Genomic DNA, 18,722 nt, shown 5'->3' with positions numbered 1-18,722 from the left:
AAGACCACCTGTAGGGGATCTGTGTAGAACATAGGGTCAACAGGAGAGGCTGCAGCATCAGTCTCTTCCGCTGGGTAATCAATCTCCGGGGGGGGGGGGGGGGGTAGAGCGTGATTTGGCCAATATCCGTTCCTTCAGTTTGAAGTCAGCAGCACAGCAAATGAAATCCGGGTTGGGCGAGGTCGAAGATCCCTATGAGCACGGTCCAACTTGATCCTGTGAGTAGGGGATTCACACAAATCATGTTAAATATAGCTTCCAGGGTAACTTGTAAGTCCTCCACCTGAGTATCTTCGGGAAGCCCACGGCCTACGTAATATTGTTACGCCTACCCCTGTTATCCAAGTCCTCTACATAGGAATGCAGACAATTGAGAAAATCAGATTGGGCTGCAATGGTGCTTTGAAGCTGATGGAGGGAGATCCTGAGAGGCCCACACAGTGAGCGGAGAAGTCTGCTGGGGTGAGTCTAGCCCAGATGGCAGCAGGGCAGGGGGCTCACTCACCGGAATCCGGTCGCTGGCTGGAGGAGAGTCTGGGACTTGGGCACCAGGCAACAGCACCACCGGACCTGCAACAGAGGCACTGAGGGGTGCAGAAGATGGCAGCCGGAAGAGAAGTGGCCTATGGTGGGGGAGTCTGGAGCCGGGGCTGATGGCAACAGCAGTTCAGGGGGTGCTTACCGGTCTACCGTGGAGGTGTCTGGCTGGACAGGACAGGAGGCGCCGCCGCACCTCCCACAGACCGGGACCGGAGGCAGCGCACAAGGCCTGCTGAGTCAGGTGGGGAGCCCGGGGCTAAGGAGGAGGGTGGAGATATCTGGTGATGTTGCCAGGAGGGAATTGAGGGTCCAGACCGGTGGGGGGTTCCAATGTCTGGGCGGGCACTTTTCCTCATGGGTTGAAGGGCACTGGGTGCTTATTTTAGCAAATTTAGCAGCCACGTGGAGGTGGTCACCTTTGTCGGCGGCAAGCCATGCCCCCCATATTAGTCCTTTTTTATTAGTTTTCTATTACGTAATCAAGTGACCTATTTTATGTAAGCGGTAAGAAGGGGTGTGTAAAACGCATCCCAACAGGTCCTATCTAAGCAGATGATAATAGATCATGATGGAACAGTGATATTCTTTATGGATCTTATCAGACCAGAAGTCATGATGCCAGTGTGAACAGAGCCTTATTTGTCATGGATGTTAATATCACTTAAACAGATTGCATTAATCTATTTGAAGTGTTTCAAACTCTGTGCTGTACATTATTTTGAAGTTGATAATCAAATTATTCGGCCAACAATCCTAACGAGGCCAAAAACAGAATTATACTTGGTAGCCGCAGCGGTATACATCTAGCTGAGAGGCATAATTAACTTGCTTGTTTTTCCATTTGCATCATTGCTTTTCTACTGTTTAAATACAGCTCATTTTGCTCCAGTCTGTTCCGCTTAGCAGGGAGCTATCTGTACACAGAGATCAGAAGCAAGGTTGTTTTGCATTGATTCATGTTTGGTACATGATTGTCTTGTCTCTGGCAGGTTGAAGAGATCTGTTTAGGATCTAAGCCCGGTTTGACATTTTTGAATGAATTAAAGTCGTCTCAGAAAGAACGTGCACAGAAAATATTGTCCCTTGTAGGATATGATCTACAAAATGAGAAGCTAACGGAACAATCTAAAAAAGATGTGATCGCAACCTTCCACGTCCTTACAAGTGCACTGGATGGTAATGCATTTGTTTAAAAAATTTTCTGTATAGTAAACTGTAAATATATTAAATATTTTCCTTCATTTGGCAGCAGAACATTTTACATTCAGTCATAAACAGTTTTTTCATACTATATATTCTTCGACACTTAACAAGAATTTAATAGTTGCCTACAAATATCTTTAGACACACTGTTCCAGAATATATATGTGCCTTGTGGTAATATTGTAAAGCAAAATATAAAATTTACATAAAACTGAGATTAAATATCACAATATTCACAATAAGGGATTTATACTGTAACATGTCATTATGGCATTAAATAGGTTGCCTTATGCAGGCAACCCCTGTCGATATGTCTTATCAGGGTATAAGGACGTTTAGGAGGGCCATTCCCCTCCCAATTGGGACTGTTCACTGTATGCCAGAACGGGGAGCCACTGTGTACAAGCCACTCCCATTCTGGCTGATTTGAGCCATTCTTTTATTTATACGGGTAGCATGTGTGACTTTGGCTTACCCTGACAAAATCAGTAGTAGCTGCCAAGAGTGGGACAAGGGATGATCATTTTGAAAGGTATTCCTCTAATGAGGCCATCCATTCAAGAAAAAAAAAAACTTGTGATATAAAGTTTTGTATGATTCAATGTGGCGCTGTTCACATTGGCTGTTTCTATTGATTTTTAATATGCAAAATAGAGTAGCCTGCTAAACTGAAACCTGACAGACCCATTATTCATCATAATTCATTACAAAAAGGATTTGTCTTGTCTGTTATGATCCTGATAAAAAAAAAAAAAAAAGAAACCTATGTTGCTAGCAGAAACAGAGAGCCTCAGGTTCTGTCCACAGGACAGAGCCTCTTTTGGAGACTGTTTCTAACTATGTTTATGAGCACGTTGCCTGGCCTGTAAGAGTCCTCTATGCCAGCTGGTTGGTCTCCACAAGGAGAAACAGAACCAACCCCCACTCAAAGAAAAGCATTGCCTTAGCTTTAGCCTTTATGCACACAGCTTTTCCTGTGCTTTGCTGTTTGCATGGGCCCTAAGTAGGAATATTCATTAACAATAGCAAAACCACTTACTAATTTGGGGTTTGCAGTTCGATTTGTGCCTTATGAATATGTGAGCAGTCAAAATAGGGTTCAATGGCCCATGAGTCAATGGCCCATGATAGTGACTTAGCTTTTAAGAAATTGCTCAGACTTTTTATTTTTTTATTTTGGGTCAAAACACATACACAATGGTGCTCAAAAGTTTGCATACCCTAAAAGAAATTGTGAAATGTCGTTTGGCTTTTTAAATTGCAATTAGTGTGCATTGTAAAATTTATGTGCATTGTAAACTAATTTGTCAGCTCTCACATGGATGCACTGAGCAGGCTAGGTACTAACCGAGGGGGAGCTGAAAAGAACTGTAAAAAAGACCTGCATAACAAGGTAATGAAACTTTATTAAGATATAAAATGATATAAAAAGATATCCAAAACTTTGAAAATGTCAGTCAGTAGTGTTCAAACACTTTTTAAGAAGAAGAAAATGTGTAGCTTTAATACCAAGCCATGGTCAGGTAGAAAGATTTCAGCCACAACTGTCATAAGAATAACCTCAGGAGAAATACAGGCTGCTCTAAAAAAAGGACTCCATGGTTGTTTCAAGGAGCACAGAATTACAATATTTAAAGAAAAATTAGTTACATGGTCAAGTTGCCAGAAAAATGTCCTTACTGTGCCAATGCTAGAAAAAGTCTGGTTATAATATTCCTGACGACCCCTTAACATGCCTCACAGCTTTTGGCACACTGTAACACTAAGTGACCGTACTAAAATAGTACTTTATGGTCACAACTAGCAATGAGCAAATTTTTGAAAAATTCGATTTGTTCGATTCAGCAAATTTTCCCCAAAAATTTGGTTCGGTCCGAATTTATTTGCTGCGAATCGTTATTAAAAACAGCTATTTCTGGCCTACAGAGAGCCTCAATAGGGGTGTAGAACACTTTGCCTTGTCGTTACACGCATAGGAGTGTGCTGTGTTAGTGAAATAATACTATTATTCAGTATGACATGCAGATTACAGGCATCAGTATTTGAATCACTGCCGCAGAGTGTCTGGATGAGGCAGCAGGGTCGAGAGACCATATGGCATCACAATTGAAGAGATTAAAGAGATTTTTTTAATGTAATTTTTATTTCATTTAACTTGAATTTATTTTAATTTTTTTAAATCCTTTTTGGAGGACCCATTCTGGTGAACATCAAGCTGGGGGTCTGCCACGAGGCGAGCTACAACCTGTTCCAGCCCCTGCCTCTCAGTGCTAATACCTTAGGGCCTCACAATTGAAAAGATTAAATATATATTTAAAAATTTTTATTGAACATTTTAAATAGATTAACATAAAATGTTATGCCAGCAGCATGAGGAGACCACATGGTGGTGCAGTGACACAGCCTGGAGCTGGCACCAGCATGAGGAGACCAAAATGTGGCAGAATGACCAAGCCTGGAGGTGGCAGCAGCAAGAGGAGACCATATGGTGACAGAATTACACAGCCTGGAGGTGGCAGCAGCCTGACGAGACCATAGGGCCTTACAATTGAAAAGATTAAAGATATTTTTTTAAATTGCATGTGGCCATGTTAACATCCTCTGGATACTTGATGAAAAACTACCACACCGTAGAGTAGCTGATATTCCCCCAAAACAGTCCACACTGACTGACTGCTACTGCCGCCGACTCCGGTTCCACAACCATCTGGGCAGGTAGGCTGCCGCGAATCAGTTGGTCTAACCCGGGCACGTTTGGCTCCAGACTTCCCACTGCTGCCACCATGCTGACTCCCAACCATGCTAACACCTTGTATACCAAAAATAACCAAGTTTATACCAATACATTAAAAATTAGCTTTTATTCAATAATTAAAAAAAAACCATATATAACATACCGGGTTAAAGCTGAGTATTATGATGCAGTGTTACTTAATCCTATTATTGTATGGGGCCTGAATGCAGAGGGGTGCACTATATAGCACTGTTTCTTCCCATAATTAGGGTACCTGCTGCAATATGCCTACAATCAATAGTGTAAACTTAAATAAGTGCTAACCGCCTCATAGCTTACCCATGTGTACTGCCGATGCTGTGCCTGGACCCCGAGCACGCTTTCGCTCCTTCCTCAGGGGGCCCCTGAGGAAGGAGCGAAAGTATGCCCAGGGACATGTTAGTGGATCCCCCCCATCTGCAGCCATTCCGGGTCATCTGGATCAGTGACCCGATGACCCGGATAAGGATGATGATAGGTGGTGTAATATACATCACCAATCATCATCCGTACTGTACTGGGAGGTGTCAGTGTTGCCACCACCCAGTCCAACTGTGATTGGTCGGCCGTAGTGACCGCACCAATCACGGCATTATGGGGAGGGGGAGGGGGTGGTGAAGGAGCATGTTGCTCTGTTCTGCCCACCATTCTTCAGTGATCTGGTGTGCAGGACGGAGCCCCGTACTACCATTTCCCCCCTCAGAAGAAAATAAGTGTTTTTCAGCACTATTTCAGTGCTTTTTAGCAATTAGGGACAGCTTTAGGTTAGGCAGGGGGAGAGTTTTAGGTGGTAAAAAATAGAATAAAAATTTTTTGGTGTACCATCTGTAGGTGTCCACGGGTCTGTAGCACCTTTAGCTCCGTGACCCCGGCCCTACAGGGTCGCTGCGGTCTTCCCCAGCGGGTTTTTTTTTGGCCACAGACCTTTGTTTTATTTTTTTTCTTTGCTTAACATGTGGCCGGGCCCTTTTAGCTATGAAAGAGCGGTCCGCCACCGTTAGCTAAAGCCCACCTGCCGCTGATCAGTCCCGTAGTACTGATTAGGGTTTTTTTTGTGGTGAAGGTGCTTTTTCATTTTATTTTTCGCACCTATAGGCGTTTCGTGCCACCAGTAGCAGGCCTGTGCTGTGTGGACGGACCATACCTGTGTTTGTGGCCTGCCCCACCGCTGTCGGGTTAGGGTAGGAAGTCTCGCACCACACGCAGCACACACACACCAATAAAGTTTTTCCCCCACATATATACACTTCACCCCCCATTAGAGCAGGGAAATGGCCCGCAGGGAGTTTTCAGCAGAGGAGGCATATGCCATACTTGCCTCCAACACTGGAAATGCCACAGAGGACGAGGAAGACCCCATCTTCCTTATTTCCTTGTCCTCCTCATTATCTAGTTCTGAGGATGAGCCACCAAGGCGGCAGAGACACCGCCATGCGAGGCCGCAAATCTCCTCTGCTCCTGACCCTGTGTCCCATGCTAGTATGAGTCCCCCTGGTGCTCATACTAGTCAAGCCCCCCAGCCAAGTTTACTGGTGCCTGGTACCGGTGAACTTGTCTGGACTCAGCCAGCGGATCATGAGCCCGTGATTCCTGAGTTTGACTCAGGAATCAAGATTGACATTGTCAGGTTCACTGAAATGGACTATTTCAGTTTTTTTCTGTGACGACTTTGTCAATCTGATGGTTGACCAAACGAACCTGTACGCCCAACAGTTTGTCGCTGCAAACCCGGGCTCATTTTTAGCTAGGCCCGGTGGCTGGTTCCCAGTGAGGACCTTTTGGGCCCTCGTGCCTGATATTGGCCTAGTTAACAAACCCAGTGTCAGGCAGTACTGGAGCGGGGATGTCCTCTACCAGACCCCGCTCTACAGTATGGCCATTATACGTCACCGGTTCAAGGCCATTCGGAAATGTTTGCATTATGCTGATAATGCGGCATGTCCCCCCGCATATGACCACCTGTATAAAATCAGGCTGGTCATCAACCACTTCGGGGCCAAATTTTGGGAGGCCTATGTCCCTGGGCTGGAAGTCGTTATTGACGAGTCTCTCATCAGCTTCAAGGGGAGACTCAGCTTCCGGCAATACATCCCAACCAAGCGAGTGTGGTATGGCGTGAAGATGTATAAACTTTGCGAGAGTACGTTAGGGTACACTTGCAAGTTAATGGTGTATGAGGGACAACATCCCCGTATTGAACCCCCAGAATGCCTTTTGCTAGTTAAAGGTTACCACCTTTACGTGGATAACTTTTACACTAGTATCCCTCTCTTCACATCCCTCGCCGCCAGATCCACAGTCCCTTGTGGGACAGTCCGGAAGGATCAAAGATGCCTTCCGCCCCCTCCCCTACACGCTCCTTTCCCCTGCGGTGAGTCCCGTGCCTTTTCTCATGAAAACCTGTTGCTGGTCCGGTATAAGGACAAGAGGGATGTCCTTATGCTGTCCACGATTCATGGGAACGGCAGCACTGTCACTGTGCAAGGTACCGTGGGACCAGTTCTCAAGCCCGATTTGTATTCTGGACTACAATTGGTATATGGGGGGGACTAGATCACTCTGATCAAGTCCTCAAGCCATATGATGCCATGCGGAAAACACGGGTATGGTACAAAAAGTTACGGTCTACATGGTACAGGTGTCCATGTATAAATCTTTTGTACTGTCCAAGTACGCTGGTAACACAGGGACATTCCTGGAGTTCCAAGAGGAAGTTCTAAAAGCCCTTATCTTTGGCGACCGCCAAAGAGCAGGTCAGAGCACCTCTTTAACTTCAGTTCCCCGGATCGTCCCCGGCCAACACTTTCCAGGTGAGGTTCCCCACACTGGAAAGAAGATCCGATCCCAGAAAAGTGTCTCACAGGAGGGGGGATTAGGAAGGACACCACCACTCAATGTGACACTTGCCCCTATCATCCGGGCCTCTGCATTAAAAACTGCTTCAGGGAGTCTCACACTTCCATGGAGCACTATATATTTTTTATCCTTTTCCCTAATTTTAATTCCCCAGAATTATACTCCAATGTACCAATCCAGAGTACATTGTCTTCCAAATTTTAAAACCAAACGCAAAAAAAAAACCTCTTTCCCAATACCCCTGATAATATTTTTTTTTCCCTCAGAGTCAACACATTGGAGGTTTGCAGTTGCCTCAAATGCGCAGCGCTCTCTCCCCACCTGAGCGGGGTGCGCATTTGAGGTAACAGGTTAGGGATGGCCAAATGCATCACATTCCCAGAATGATGATTCAGAGCATAGGGTTTGGGGCGGGCATTATTTTTACTTTTGGCTATGCTCTGAGTCATCATTCTGGGAAAATAATTTGCATATCAGTAGTAAAATTGCAATTTTCATTTTCCCCATACTACACTTCATCCATTCCTGGAAAATAAATTAAAGGAAAACACCCCTCTGTTCCATATGTCCACTTCACCCCTATACACCTTCTCTAGGGGGTGTACTATTTGTAATAGGCTCACATGTGGGTGTTCCTTTCTTGTATTTTCCTCTGAATGTATGAAACTGTTAGGTCCATAAGAAACATCCGCCTCAAATGCAAAGAGTTCTCGCTCATGAGCTCGATCCTATTTCCAGGCGACAATTCGGAGTCACATGTTAATTGTTTCCAGAAAGATGAAGCAGAGTATAGGTTGAAAATTGCAGTTTTCAAAAGCTACCCTTCATCCATTCCTGGAAAATAAATTGAAGAAACACCCATGCGTTTACAATGTCCTCTTTACCCCTATACCCATTCTTCAGGGTGGGTACTTTCTGTAATGGTGTCACATGTGGGTGTTTCTTTTTTGTGTCTTCCTCTGAATGTATAGAAGCCAGCTACTGATATTCCATAGGCCACAAATGCAAACAGACCTCTATGAGTTCTGAGTCTTGTTGTGTGCGCTGCCCAGCACGTTACCCCATATGTGGATGTATCTCCAAAGTCAGGAGAAAAAGCCCTCCAAAACTTGTAACCCAATTTCTCCCATTACCCCTTGTGAAAATGTAAAAAATTGGGTAACCCCGGCATTTTAGTTTTAAAAATTCAAATTCTTGAAAAATTCATAGGGGTTATAGGAGAAAATTTTGGGGTCCATTATATACATATGCTATGGAAAAATTAAAAGGTATTATAGTAGTTAGCTATAGGGCGGGGAGGAAAAAAACGAGAGTGTAAAAGCAAAAATTGGCCAGGACAAGTGGATCGTCATGAGGGACAAGTAGATTTTGCTCCGTATTAGTCCCTTGGACAAGTAGTTTTTTATTAAATTTCTACACCCCTGTCTCTGTCCTTCTCTCTCTCTGCAACAAAATGCTGATGTGGCTGGCCACAAGATGGCTGCCGATTATATAGGGCTGTGACATCACAGGGGTGGCTGCTGCATGTGATTCAGGGTCATCCCTTCTTCCCGCCTTCCAAGAGTTCCTTTCCCCATGCCCTGACATGTGAAGCTGCCATCTTAAATGCCCTGGAGCCTGGATCGCACTAAATGGAGTTCAATAAAGCGATCCGTGCGATCGAATCGAGGCGATATTCAGATTTATTGCAAATCGAATTTTACCTGAAATTCGTAACGAATTTTGATTTGTCAGATTCGATTCCCTCATCCTGTCACAACCATAGAGTTTTATGTTTTGTGAGGTGTCAACAAACAAGGCCTATAGCGAAAAGAATACCATCCCCACTGTGAAGCATGGTGGTAGCTCACCAATGTTTTGGCTATGATCTATAAATCTTGATAAATTGATGGCAACACGAATACAGCATGTTATCAGAAAATACTGTCAGAAAATTGCATTGTTCTACGCAAAAACATGCTGAACTTTCCAGCATGACAATGACCCTAAGCACAAAGCCAAATTGACCTGTGTGTGTTTACAGCAACAACAAAAAAGATGTATGGATACGCCCTGCATTCCGAGCCAGAGCCTGCAGGGGTGAGGTGGCACTGGTGCCACCTCACGATCGCCCTGATTCGTCGGCTGGATTACCGGCCGACCAATCAGGGCGCCTGCTACAGGTGTCACTCCCGCAACCCGCTCCGCCCCTCTTCCGGAGGACGTGAGCGGGTGCGGGACGTGCACCCCGGGAGCTGGGGACCCCGATCCCCGGCGTGAATGTTGGGATCGGGGCCCCAGGAGCAGCGGCGGCGGCAACGACGAGGGACTGACTTTCCGGCGTGGATCGTTGGAGGTGAGTGACAGCCTCCTGCTGTTGCTTAGCAACAGCACCCAGCAACAGCTCCCTTATGGGCATGCTGGGACTTATGGTTTTGCAACAGCTGGAGGCACATTTTTTCTACCTTCAGCTGTTGGATAACTACAACTCCCAGCTTGCACAAACAGCTAAAGTGCATGCTGGGAGTTGTAGTGGTGCATCTGCTGGTTGCATAACTACAACTCCCAGCATGCCGTTGGCTGTTGGTGACTGCGGAGAGTTGTAGTTTTGCAACAGCTGAAGGCACACTGGTTGTGAAACTTAGAGTTTATTTTTTTTACCTAACTCAGTGTTTCACGACCGGTGTGCCTCCAGCTGTTGCAAACTCCAACTCTCAGCAGTCAATGTACACCATGCACCGTACATGCTGGAAGTTGTAGTTTTGCAACAGCTGGAGGCACACTGGTTGTGAAACACCGAGTTAGGTCACAAACTCAGTGATACATAACCAGTGTGCCTACAGCTGTTGCAAAACTAAAACTCTCAGCATGCACAGTCTGTCAGCACATGCTGGGAGTTGTAGTTTTGCAACAGCTGGATGTCCCCCCCCCAATGTGAATGTACAGGGTACACTCACATGGGCGGAGGTTTACAGCAAGTATCTGGCTGCAAGTTTGAGCTGCGGCAAATTTTCTGTTGCAGCTCAAACTGCCAGCGAGAAACTACTGTGAACCCCCGTCCGTGCGACTGTACCCTAAAAAGACTACACTACACTAACACAAAATAAAATAAAAAACACTACATATACACATACCCCTACACAGCCCCCCTCCCCATTAAAAATGAAAAACGTCTGGTACTCCACTGTTTCCAAAACGGAGCCTCCAGCTGTTGCAAAACAACAACTCCCAGTATTGTCGGACAGCCGTTGACTGTCCAGGCATGCTGGGAGTTTTGCAACAGCTGGAGGCACCCTGTTTGGGAATCACTGGTGTAGAATTCCCCTATGTCCACCCCTATGCAAGTCCCTAATTTAGGCCTCAAATGCGCATGGCACTCTCACTTTGGAGCCCTGTCGTATTTCAAGGCAACAGTTTAGGGTCACATATGGGGTATCGCCGTACTCAGGAGAAATTGTGTTACAAATTTTGGGGGGGTATTTTCTGCTATTACCCTTTTTAAAAAGGTAAAATTTTTGGGAAAACAAGCATTTTAGGTAAAAATTATTATTATTTTTTTTTACATTTGCAAAAGCCGTGAAACACCTGTGGGGTATTAAGGTTCACTTTATTCCTTGTTACGTTCTCCGAGGGGTCTAGTTTCCAAAATGGTATGCCATGTGTTTTTTTTCTGCTGTTCTGGCACCATAAGGGCTTCCTAAATGCAACATGCCCCCCAAAAACCGTTTCAGAAAAACGTACTCTCCAAAATCCCCTTGTCGCTCCTTCCCTTCTGAGCCCTCTACTGCGCCCGCCGAACACTTTACATAGACATATGAGGTATATGCTTACTCGAGAGAAATTGGGCTACAAATACAAGTAAAAATTTTCTCCTTTTACCCCTTGTAAAAATTCAAAAATTGGGTCTACAAGAACATGTGAGTGTAAAAAATGAAGATTGTGAATTTTCTCCTTCACTTTGCTGCTATTCGTGTGAAACACCTAAAGGGTTAAAATGCTGACTGAATGTCATTTTGAATACTTTGGGGGGTGTAGTTTTTATAATGGGGTCATTTATGGGGTATTTCTAATATGAAGACCCTTCAAATCCACTTCAAACCTGAACTGGTCCCTGAAAAATACAGAGTTTGAAAATTTTGTGAAAAATTGGAAAATTGCTGCTGAACTTTGAAGCCCTCTGGTGTCTTCCAAAAGTAAAAACTTGTCAATTTTATGATGCAAACATAAAGTAGACATATTGTATATGTGAACCAAAAAAAAATGTATTCGTAATATCCATTTTCCTTACAAGCAGAAAGCTTCAAAGTTAGAAAAATGCAAAATTTTCAAATTTTTCATGAAATTTACGGATTTTTCACCAAGAAAGGATGCAAGTATCGACACAAATTTACCACTATGTTAAAGTAGAATACGTCACGAAAATACAATCTCGGAATCAGAATGATAACTAAAAGCATTCCAGAGTTATTAATGTTTAAAGTGACAGTGGTCAGATGTGCAAAAAACGCTCCGGTCCTTAACCCCTTCAGGACCAAGCCCATTTTGGCCTTAAGTGGCCATCACAATCTCCTGAGTAATGGCCATTTATACCACCTGCAAGAATTTGTGGCCTTATGTGACAACTATTACAAAAGTCTGCATGCTGTCATTTATGCTAAAAGGGGCAAATACATTGTATTAAGAACTATGGGTATGCAGACTTTTATATAGTGATCATTTATCTATTTATTTTTTATTTGGTTGCCATGTTTTGTTTTATGATTGTACCTTTCTATTATAACCTACAGTTGAATATCAATCCTGTGAAAAACTAAGTACATTTTTGCCTGCTCACTCATGTTTCTTTAAAAATGGCACAAATGTTACCAACTCTCCAAGGATATGTAAATTTTAGAGCACAACTGTATGTGGGAAATAATGTGAACATAGTCACTAGTGTGTATGAGCCATTGGATCCAATAGGATTTGTGCCGGTCTGTTGCATTTTCACAGGTTGTTGGTGTATAGGTGCCATAGAGAGCACAATCTTAGTGTGAACCCGTCCTAGCTGTTTCTCAATAGCTGTAACACTTGTTTTATTTTCATTACCAAGTGGTACATCTCCTTTATCAAATGTATGAAATCTAAACAAAGAGAGTACATAATGCAGCTATAAAAAATGACCTGCCTTTACAATTCTGTAACAAGTGGCATGTAAACGTGGAGATGCACTTTAATATTGCTGTAGAAATCTGTATAGAGTCTGTAAAATACCGGCTCAGGTCATAATTGGCATACATCTCATCAGGCTCCTGTTACAAGGAACAAAAAGGTCACAGATCAAATTTACTAAACAAGAACAAATGAGAAATACCGGCGCTGCTTTACTGTCTAATTCAGGATTCTTATTGTATAACAGCCAGGCTTGTGTCCTCTCGTTCTTATTTCCCTAGATATAAAAACATCCTTAGGGCACTTAAAGGGGTATTCCAGGCCAAAACTTTTTTTTTATATATTAACTGGCTCCGGAAAGTTAAACAGATTTGTAAATTACTTCTATTAAAAAATCTTAATCCTTCTAATAGTTATTAGCTTCTGAAGTTGAGTTGTTGTTTTCTGTCTAACTGCTCTCTGATGACTCACGTCCCGGGAGCTGTGCAGTTCCTATGGGGATATTCTCCCATCATGCACAGCTCCCGGTACGTGACATCATCATTGAGCAGTTAGACAGAAAACTTCAGAAGCTAATAACTATTGGAAGGATTAAGATTTTTTAATAGAAGTAATTTACAAATCTGTTTAACTTTCCGGAGCCAGTTGATAAATATAAAAAAAGGTTTTGCCTGAAATACCCCTTTAATACATGTTTTGATTGAGAGTGGGCGACATTAGAGTTAATATTATATTATTTTATCCAGATTTTCACCGCCTGTATTAACACACTAAATATGCAAGTACAGTACACTAAACATGCAAATACAACAAAGCTTAGTAATTTTATAATGAACATTTATACAAGTTTCTTATATACTTTTTATAACCATTATTTACCATTCTTAAGATCTTTGTTCACAGTGTTAATAAGAACTTTCTTGTTTTCATATAGAGGCTCGAAACCTATGGCAAGGTTCACACCTCCGCTAACCTTTCCCATTGATCTGCTCCATCTTGAAACATGGCAGAAACTAGTGGCACATGACAGACTCCCTTAACTTCAATGTGGTTTGTCGGGTTTCCATCCCATTGTCTGTCATTTTACCAAACTACTGCATGTTGACATTTTTTTTTTGTGGTATATTTAATGGAATCTATGACAGGGACTCCAAAACAGAATCTCTGATGCAGATGTAAATTTAGTCCTACAGACCAAATACTTTTCACAGCTTTGAATTTGCTAATTTACGTCCAGCCTAGACAATCCTGTGCGAACCAAATAGAACAGCACACACTCTTATAGTTTGCTACAATGTATCACTCTTACAGTTTTGTACTTTTTGTATGTTTACTTTTTTCTTTTTTTTTTGTTTGCATTTGTGACTTTTAGATCACTTTTTATTTCATTTTTTCTGGGATGAAATGTGACCAAATATCATAAATTTTGGACTTTATTATTATTATTCTTTTTTTTTTTTTACGTTTACGCTGTTCACAATACAGAACAATTAACATATATTAATAGTTCAGACATTTCTGTACACAGTAATACCAAATATATTTATTTATACATTCTTTTTTGTAAAATGGAAAAAAGGAGTGGTGCACTGATCAGCACAATCGGCAATCTACTTGTATAGTCTGCCAGATCCATTGCTGCGAGTTGTCAGATGAGACTCATAAAGCCTGCAACTATCAGTATTCAGTATTAATCAGTATTAATCATGAATTGCTGTTGTGCGACCTTATCAGTGGGGTCCCAGTTGCTGATAGAAACATGGATCCGCTGTGTACTAAAAGGCATGACTCTCTTAGTTTCCTCTAGGTAGCTGATGTTGAGATCAGACTAAGCATAGTGGTGGACAGATAGTTATGATATATACTGTATAGATATAAAGCCATGAGTACAATTTTATGCACAGTGTAAAAGCAAGTGAACATTGCTTATTGCAGGCTGGAAAATCACAGTGTAGAGAAGCAGCTGTGTATTACTAAATTCACTGCGGTAAATGACTCAGAGTCCTGGAAATACAAGATCACAGGGGAAATTTAATAAGCAAAATGCTTCATAAAGACAAGGTAAATTGTGTTTTTAGAGTCAGCGTGAGTGTTTTAGGGTTTGTCACTAAAGAGTTTCCAAACTTGAATTTTTTCATTTTAAATACCGATTTCTTGCTTTTGCTATAACGCTAAATCTTGTAAAGTAGATAGTTTATACAGTATATTACTCCTACCTTATTGAACATATAATGTTATTAAATGATAGCATAAAGGGTAGAGAGAGATACTGTAGATATATGAATAATGATAAGAACCACTTGTGGATGGACGATACATTTTTGTCAAACTGGGCAGTCCACAAATAACTCTGCAAGGAGTTCCTGTACAAGAATGCGCCCCTGCAAGAAAAAAGAGCTGGCTGTCAGCAACATCTGGGCTTTTCAAGATGGTAGGAGAGAAGGTTTATTACCATCCTTGCCTTTCCAATCGCTGTATATATGGTACACAATGGGTGCTGGGTGACAGTTCAGCTGGAGTCATAAGGCTTCCTGTTTTTTCTGTACTAGCAATCATGTGTAGCTACAAGAGCTGTTGACCCTTAAATCTAGATCAACTCAGCAGTGAGAGGGCTATATGTAAGATGGCTACATACAGATGGAGACAAATTTGTTGCTACCTTTCCATTAAAGACAGAAAAACCTACAATGCTCCCTAGAATTACTTCAAACTAAGTAATAATAGTAAAAAAAAAATATTGAAAATGAATTGATGAAAATCAGACATTGCTTTGAATTGTGGTTCAACAGAATAATTAAAAACCATAATGAAACAGGCCTGGACTAAAATGACGGTCCCCTGAACTTAATATTTTGTTGCACAACCTTTGAAGCATTCACTGTAATCCAGTGATTTCTGTAACTCTCAATAAGACTTCTGCAGCTGTCTCAGTGTGAAGGGTGCTTCTCCAGACTGCAGGCCTCAGCTCCTTCCTCAGATGTTCAATAGGATTCAGATCGGGGCTCATAGAAGCCAGAATAGTCCAATGTTTTGCTTTTAGCCATTCTTGTTTTTAGCTGTGTGTTTTGGGTCATTATCTTGTTTGAGGACCCATGAACCTGTGTCTGGAGACCAAGCTTACTGACACTAAGAGAACATTTTACTCCAGAATGCCTTGATAGCCTTAAGATTTCATTCTACCCTGTATAGATTTAAGGCACCCTGTGCCAGATGCAGCAAAACAGCCCCAAAATATATCTGAGCCCCCTCAATGCTTCACAGTAGGTAGGGTGTTCTTTTCTTTGTATGCCAACTTTTACATCTGTGAACCTAGAGCTGAAAAAAGCTCTATTTTTGTCTTATCTTTCCAAAGGACCCTGAAGCTTTGTGGCTTGTCCTTTGGACAGATAAGACAAAACTGTACCTTTTGGCAAGTCACATCAACTCTATGTTCGCAGACCCAAAAATGAAGCATACAAAGAAAAGAACACTAACTGGAAGCTGTCAGGAGCTCTAGAAGCACAACAATTGGACTGCCACCTGTTGGAAATCCTGGTGATATGCCATAATTGTCGTTAATTACTCTATCCCTTGAAGCCATCCAGAGTAGAGATGAGCGAACTTACAGTAAATTCGATTAGTCACGAACTTCCTGGAAAAGGTGGATACAGTCCTGGGAAAGAGTCTCCTAGGACTGTATCCACCTTTTCCAGCCAACGGGAGCACCTGAAAGCTGAACTAATTTATGCAGGAAAAGTCATCAACTGCCGAGCTGAGAAGTTCGTGACGAATCGAATTTACTGTAAGTTTGCTCATCTCTAATCCAGAGCAGTACAAAGGATGATACAAGGCAGAGGGCAGAACTAAAATTAAAGTCCGGTAACTGGTGGGAATCAGGAACAGAGATAAAGTTGGAAACCAGGAACTCTTAAAATGACACAATGAAAAACTATGGTTTATCAAAATGTGTGAGAGAAAAACTGAGATAAATTTTGTCCATAACAACCAATCACAGCTCAGCTTTCACTTTACCTGAGCTCACTAAGATAGGAAAGCTAAGCTGTGATTGGTTGCTCTAGGCAAAATCCCTCCAGTTTCTAACACATTTTGTTAAATCGGGGCCTATATGTTTCATCAGCCTTCTTCACATGCAGGGATTAAATAAGGATATTCTTAGCAATAATAAACAGGTGGGGGAAAACAATAAACAGTAATGAAATGGCACAGACAAGACATCAGAAGAAGGAGGATGCCAGCCCTTGCCAGATGGTAAAATGTGCTGAAACCTGCAGGTGGTGGGTTAAAACACCAGAGGAGCCTGATAATTGCTTTGTCGGAACAAGCCACAATAACAAGAACAAGAAAAATACAAATAAAAAAAAATAGAACGAGCATGGGGATATGTCACTTTATATTTTATTACCTATTCAAATATAAACTCAATCATTTTTGCCCAGTTTTATATATTTTCAATACACAGTGAGTCTGCATCAGTAGTTCCAGAGACTTGCTTTACAGCAGATTTAGGATATAGAAGGTTAATAAGACAACTTCTACGAAAAAGTGTTGGGAGCATGCTCTATATTGGGATCTATTGTGTGTTTGCATGTAAACTTAAAAAAAAAAATTAAATAAATAAAAAAAGAGTTGTGATTCTGCCTTCTGATGATAAATGCTGACCCTGTCCCCAATGTATAGATGTATTCACGCTCAATATGTAACTGTAACAAGTGTGTCAGGAGGCATCAGAGGAATCTCCCAACTGTCTTAAAGGGGTATTCCAGGAAAAAAAAAATTTTTTTTATATATATCAACTGGTTCCAGAAAGTTAAACAGATTTGTAAATTACTTCTATTAAAAAATCTTAATCCTTTCAGTACTTATGAGCTTCTGAAGTTAAGGTTGTTCTTTTCTGTCTAAGTGCTCTTTGATGACACGTGTCTCGGGAAACGCCCAGTTTAGAAGCAAATTCCCATAGCAAACCTAAACTGGGCGGTTCCCGAGACAGGTGTCATCAGAGAGCACTTAGACAGAAAAGAACAACCTAAACTTCAGAAGCTCATAAGTACTGAAATGATTAAGATTTTTTAATAGAAGTAATTTACAAATCTATAAGGAAAAAAAGGGGGGGTACCAAATGCCTCTAGACTAATACCATAAAATGGTACATGATGATGAAATTACAGAAAAGATAATAAATAGGACTGTGCTTCACTTTAAATGATGTACAAATTTAATATAAAAAATTGCAAATAGGACATAAAATAAATAATACAAATCTAATACAAAAATGCCTCCTACCACAGGGCCCTTGTGGGGAGGTGAGATAATTAAATACAAAACATATATTAAAAATATTTTAGTAAAAATTATAGCATGTGAATTACGTTCTACCGCTATCTCAATATATTGTAAACCGACATAGTATACTTTTGTGCGGTATACTCCGTTCCCATGTGATTTAGAACAGTTCACAAAGTAATATAGTTACCAACTCCTCAGGGTGGTTTTGGCTGGACGTCCGAGAGATAAATATATGAGGACTGTATTCAGCGCTTGCGTGCGCTTACGGTGACGGGCCCGGATGCCACAGGCCAAAAAAGGTCACCGGTCACGGAATAATGGCAGGCTCGATGGCAGATGCAATGGAGGCTTTATCCAGCGCTGGCATGCGCTTGCGATGACGGGCCCGGTTGCCGCAGGCCAAGGAGAAGTCACCGATCGCGGAGTAGCTCCGGAGATGTAGATATACTCGGAGATATATGGATCTTGCTCCGGAAACAGGGAAAGGAAAGCCTCGTGGAAGATCTCTCGGCGTCTGGTGGAATGGCGGATGAATTACAGCCAGGTGTACAATCAGCAGGTGATGGAGTTGTATCGGGGATAGATGATGGCGGTTTGTAGATTGCGGTAGTCATGCAATAGATATTTCTTTCTCTAGACGCGTTTCAGGGTACTTTATATATGACCCTTTCCTCAGTAGAGATATCTCTACTGAGGAAAGGGTCATATATAAAGTACCCTGAAACGCGTCTAGAGAAAGAAATATCTATTGCATGACTACCGCAATCTACAAACCGCCATCATCTATCCCCGATACAACTCCATCACCTGCTGATTGTACACCTGGCTGTAATTCATCCGCCATTCCACCAGACGCCGAGAGATCTTCCACGAGGCTTTCCTTTCCCTGTTTCCGGAGCAAGATCCATATATCTCCGAGTATATCTACATCTCCGGA

The 18,722-nt window shown here is 42.2% G+C and overlaps 1 protein-coding gene across 6 annotated transcripts in view; it reads left to right on the top strand.

Moving 5' to 3' along the window:
* GSDME (gasdermin E) overlaps positions 1-18,722 on the top strand; it is a 151,605-nt gene that overhangs the window by 104,886 nt on the left and 27,997 nt on the right. For 4 of the 6 annotated variants that reach the window (XM_056519826.1, XM_056519825.1, XM_056519823.1 and 1 more), the window contains one exon: positions 1,530-1,716. The exons of 1 other annotated variant lie outside the window; for it this stretch is intronic. In XM_056519826.1, the coding sequence (XP_056375801.1) occupies positions 1,530-1,716 (187 nt within the window). Of the gene's footprint in view, positions 1-1,529; positions 1,717-13,436; positions 14,564-18,722 lie in introns of all 6 variants that reach the window. One more of the 6 variants, XR_008843951.1, reaches the window with a different exon arrangement.

This window comes from Hyla sarda, chromosome 5 (genome assembly GCF_029499605.1).
Source record: "Hyla sarda isolate aHylSar1 chromosome 5, aHylSar1.hap1, whole genome shotgun sequence".
Taxonomy (NCBI): domain Eukaryota; kingdom Metazoa; phylum Chordata; class Amphibia; order Anura; family Hylidae; genus Hyla; species Hyla sarda.
The sequence above is the reverse complement of the archived record's forward strand: the minus strand, read 5'-3'. Positions and strand labels throughout refer to the sequence as shown.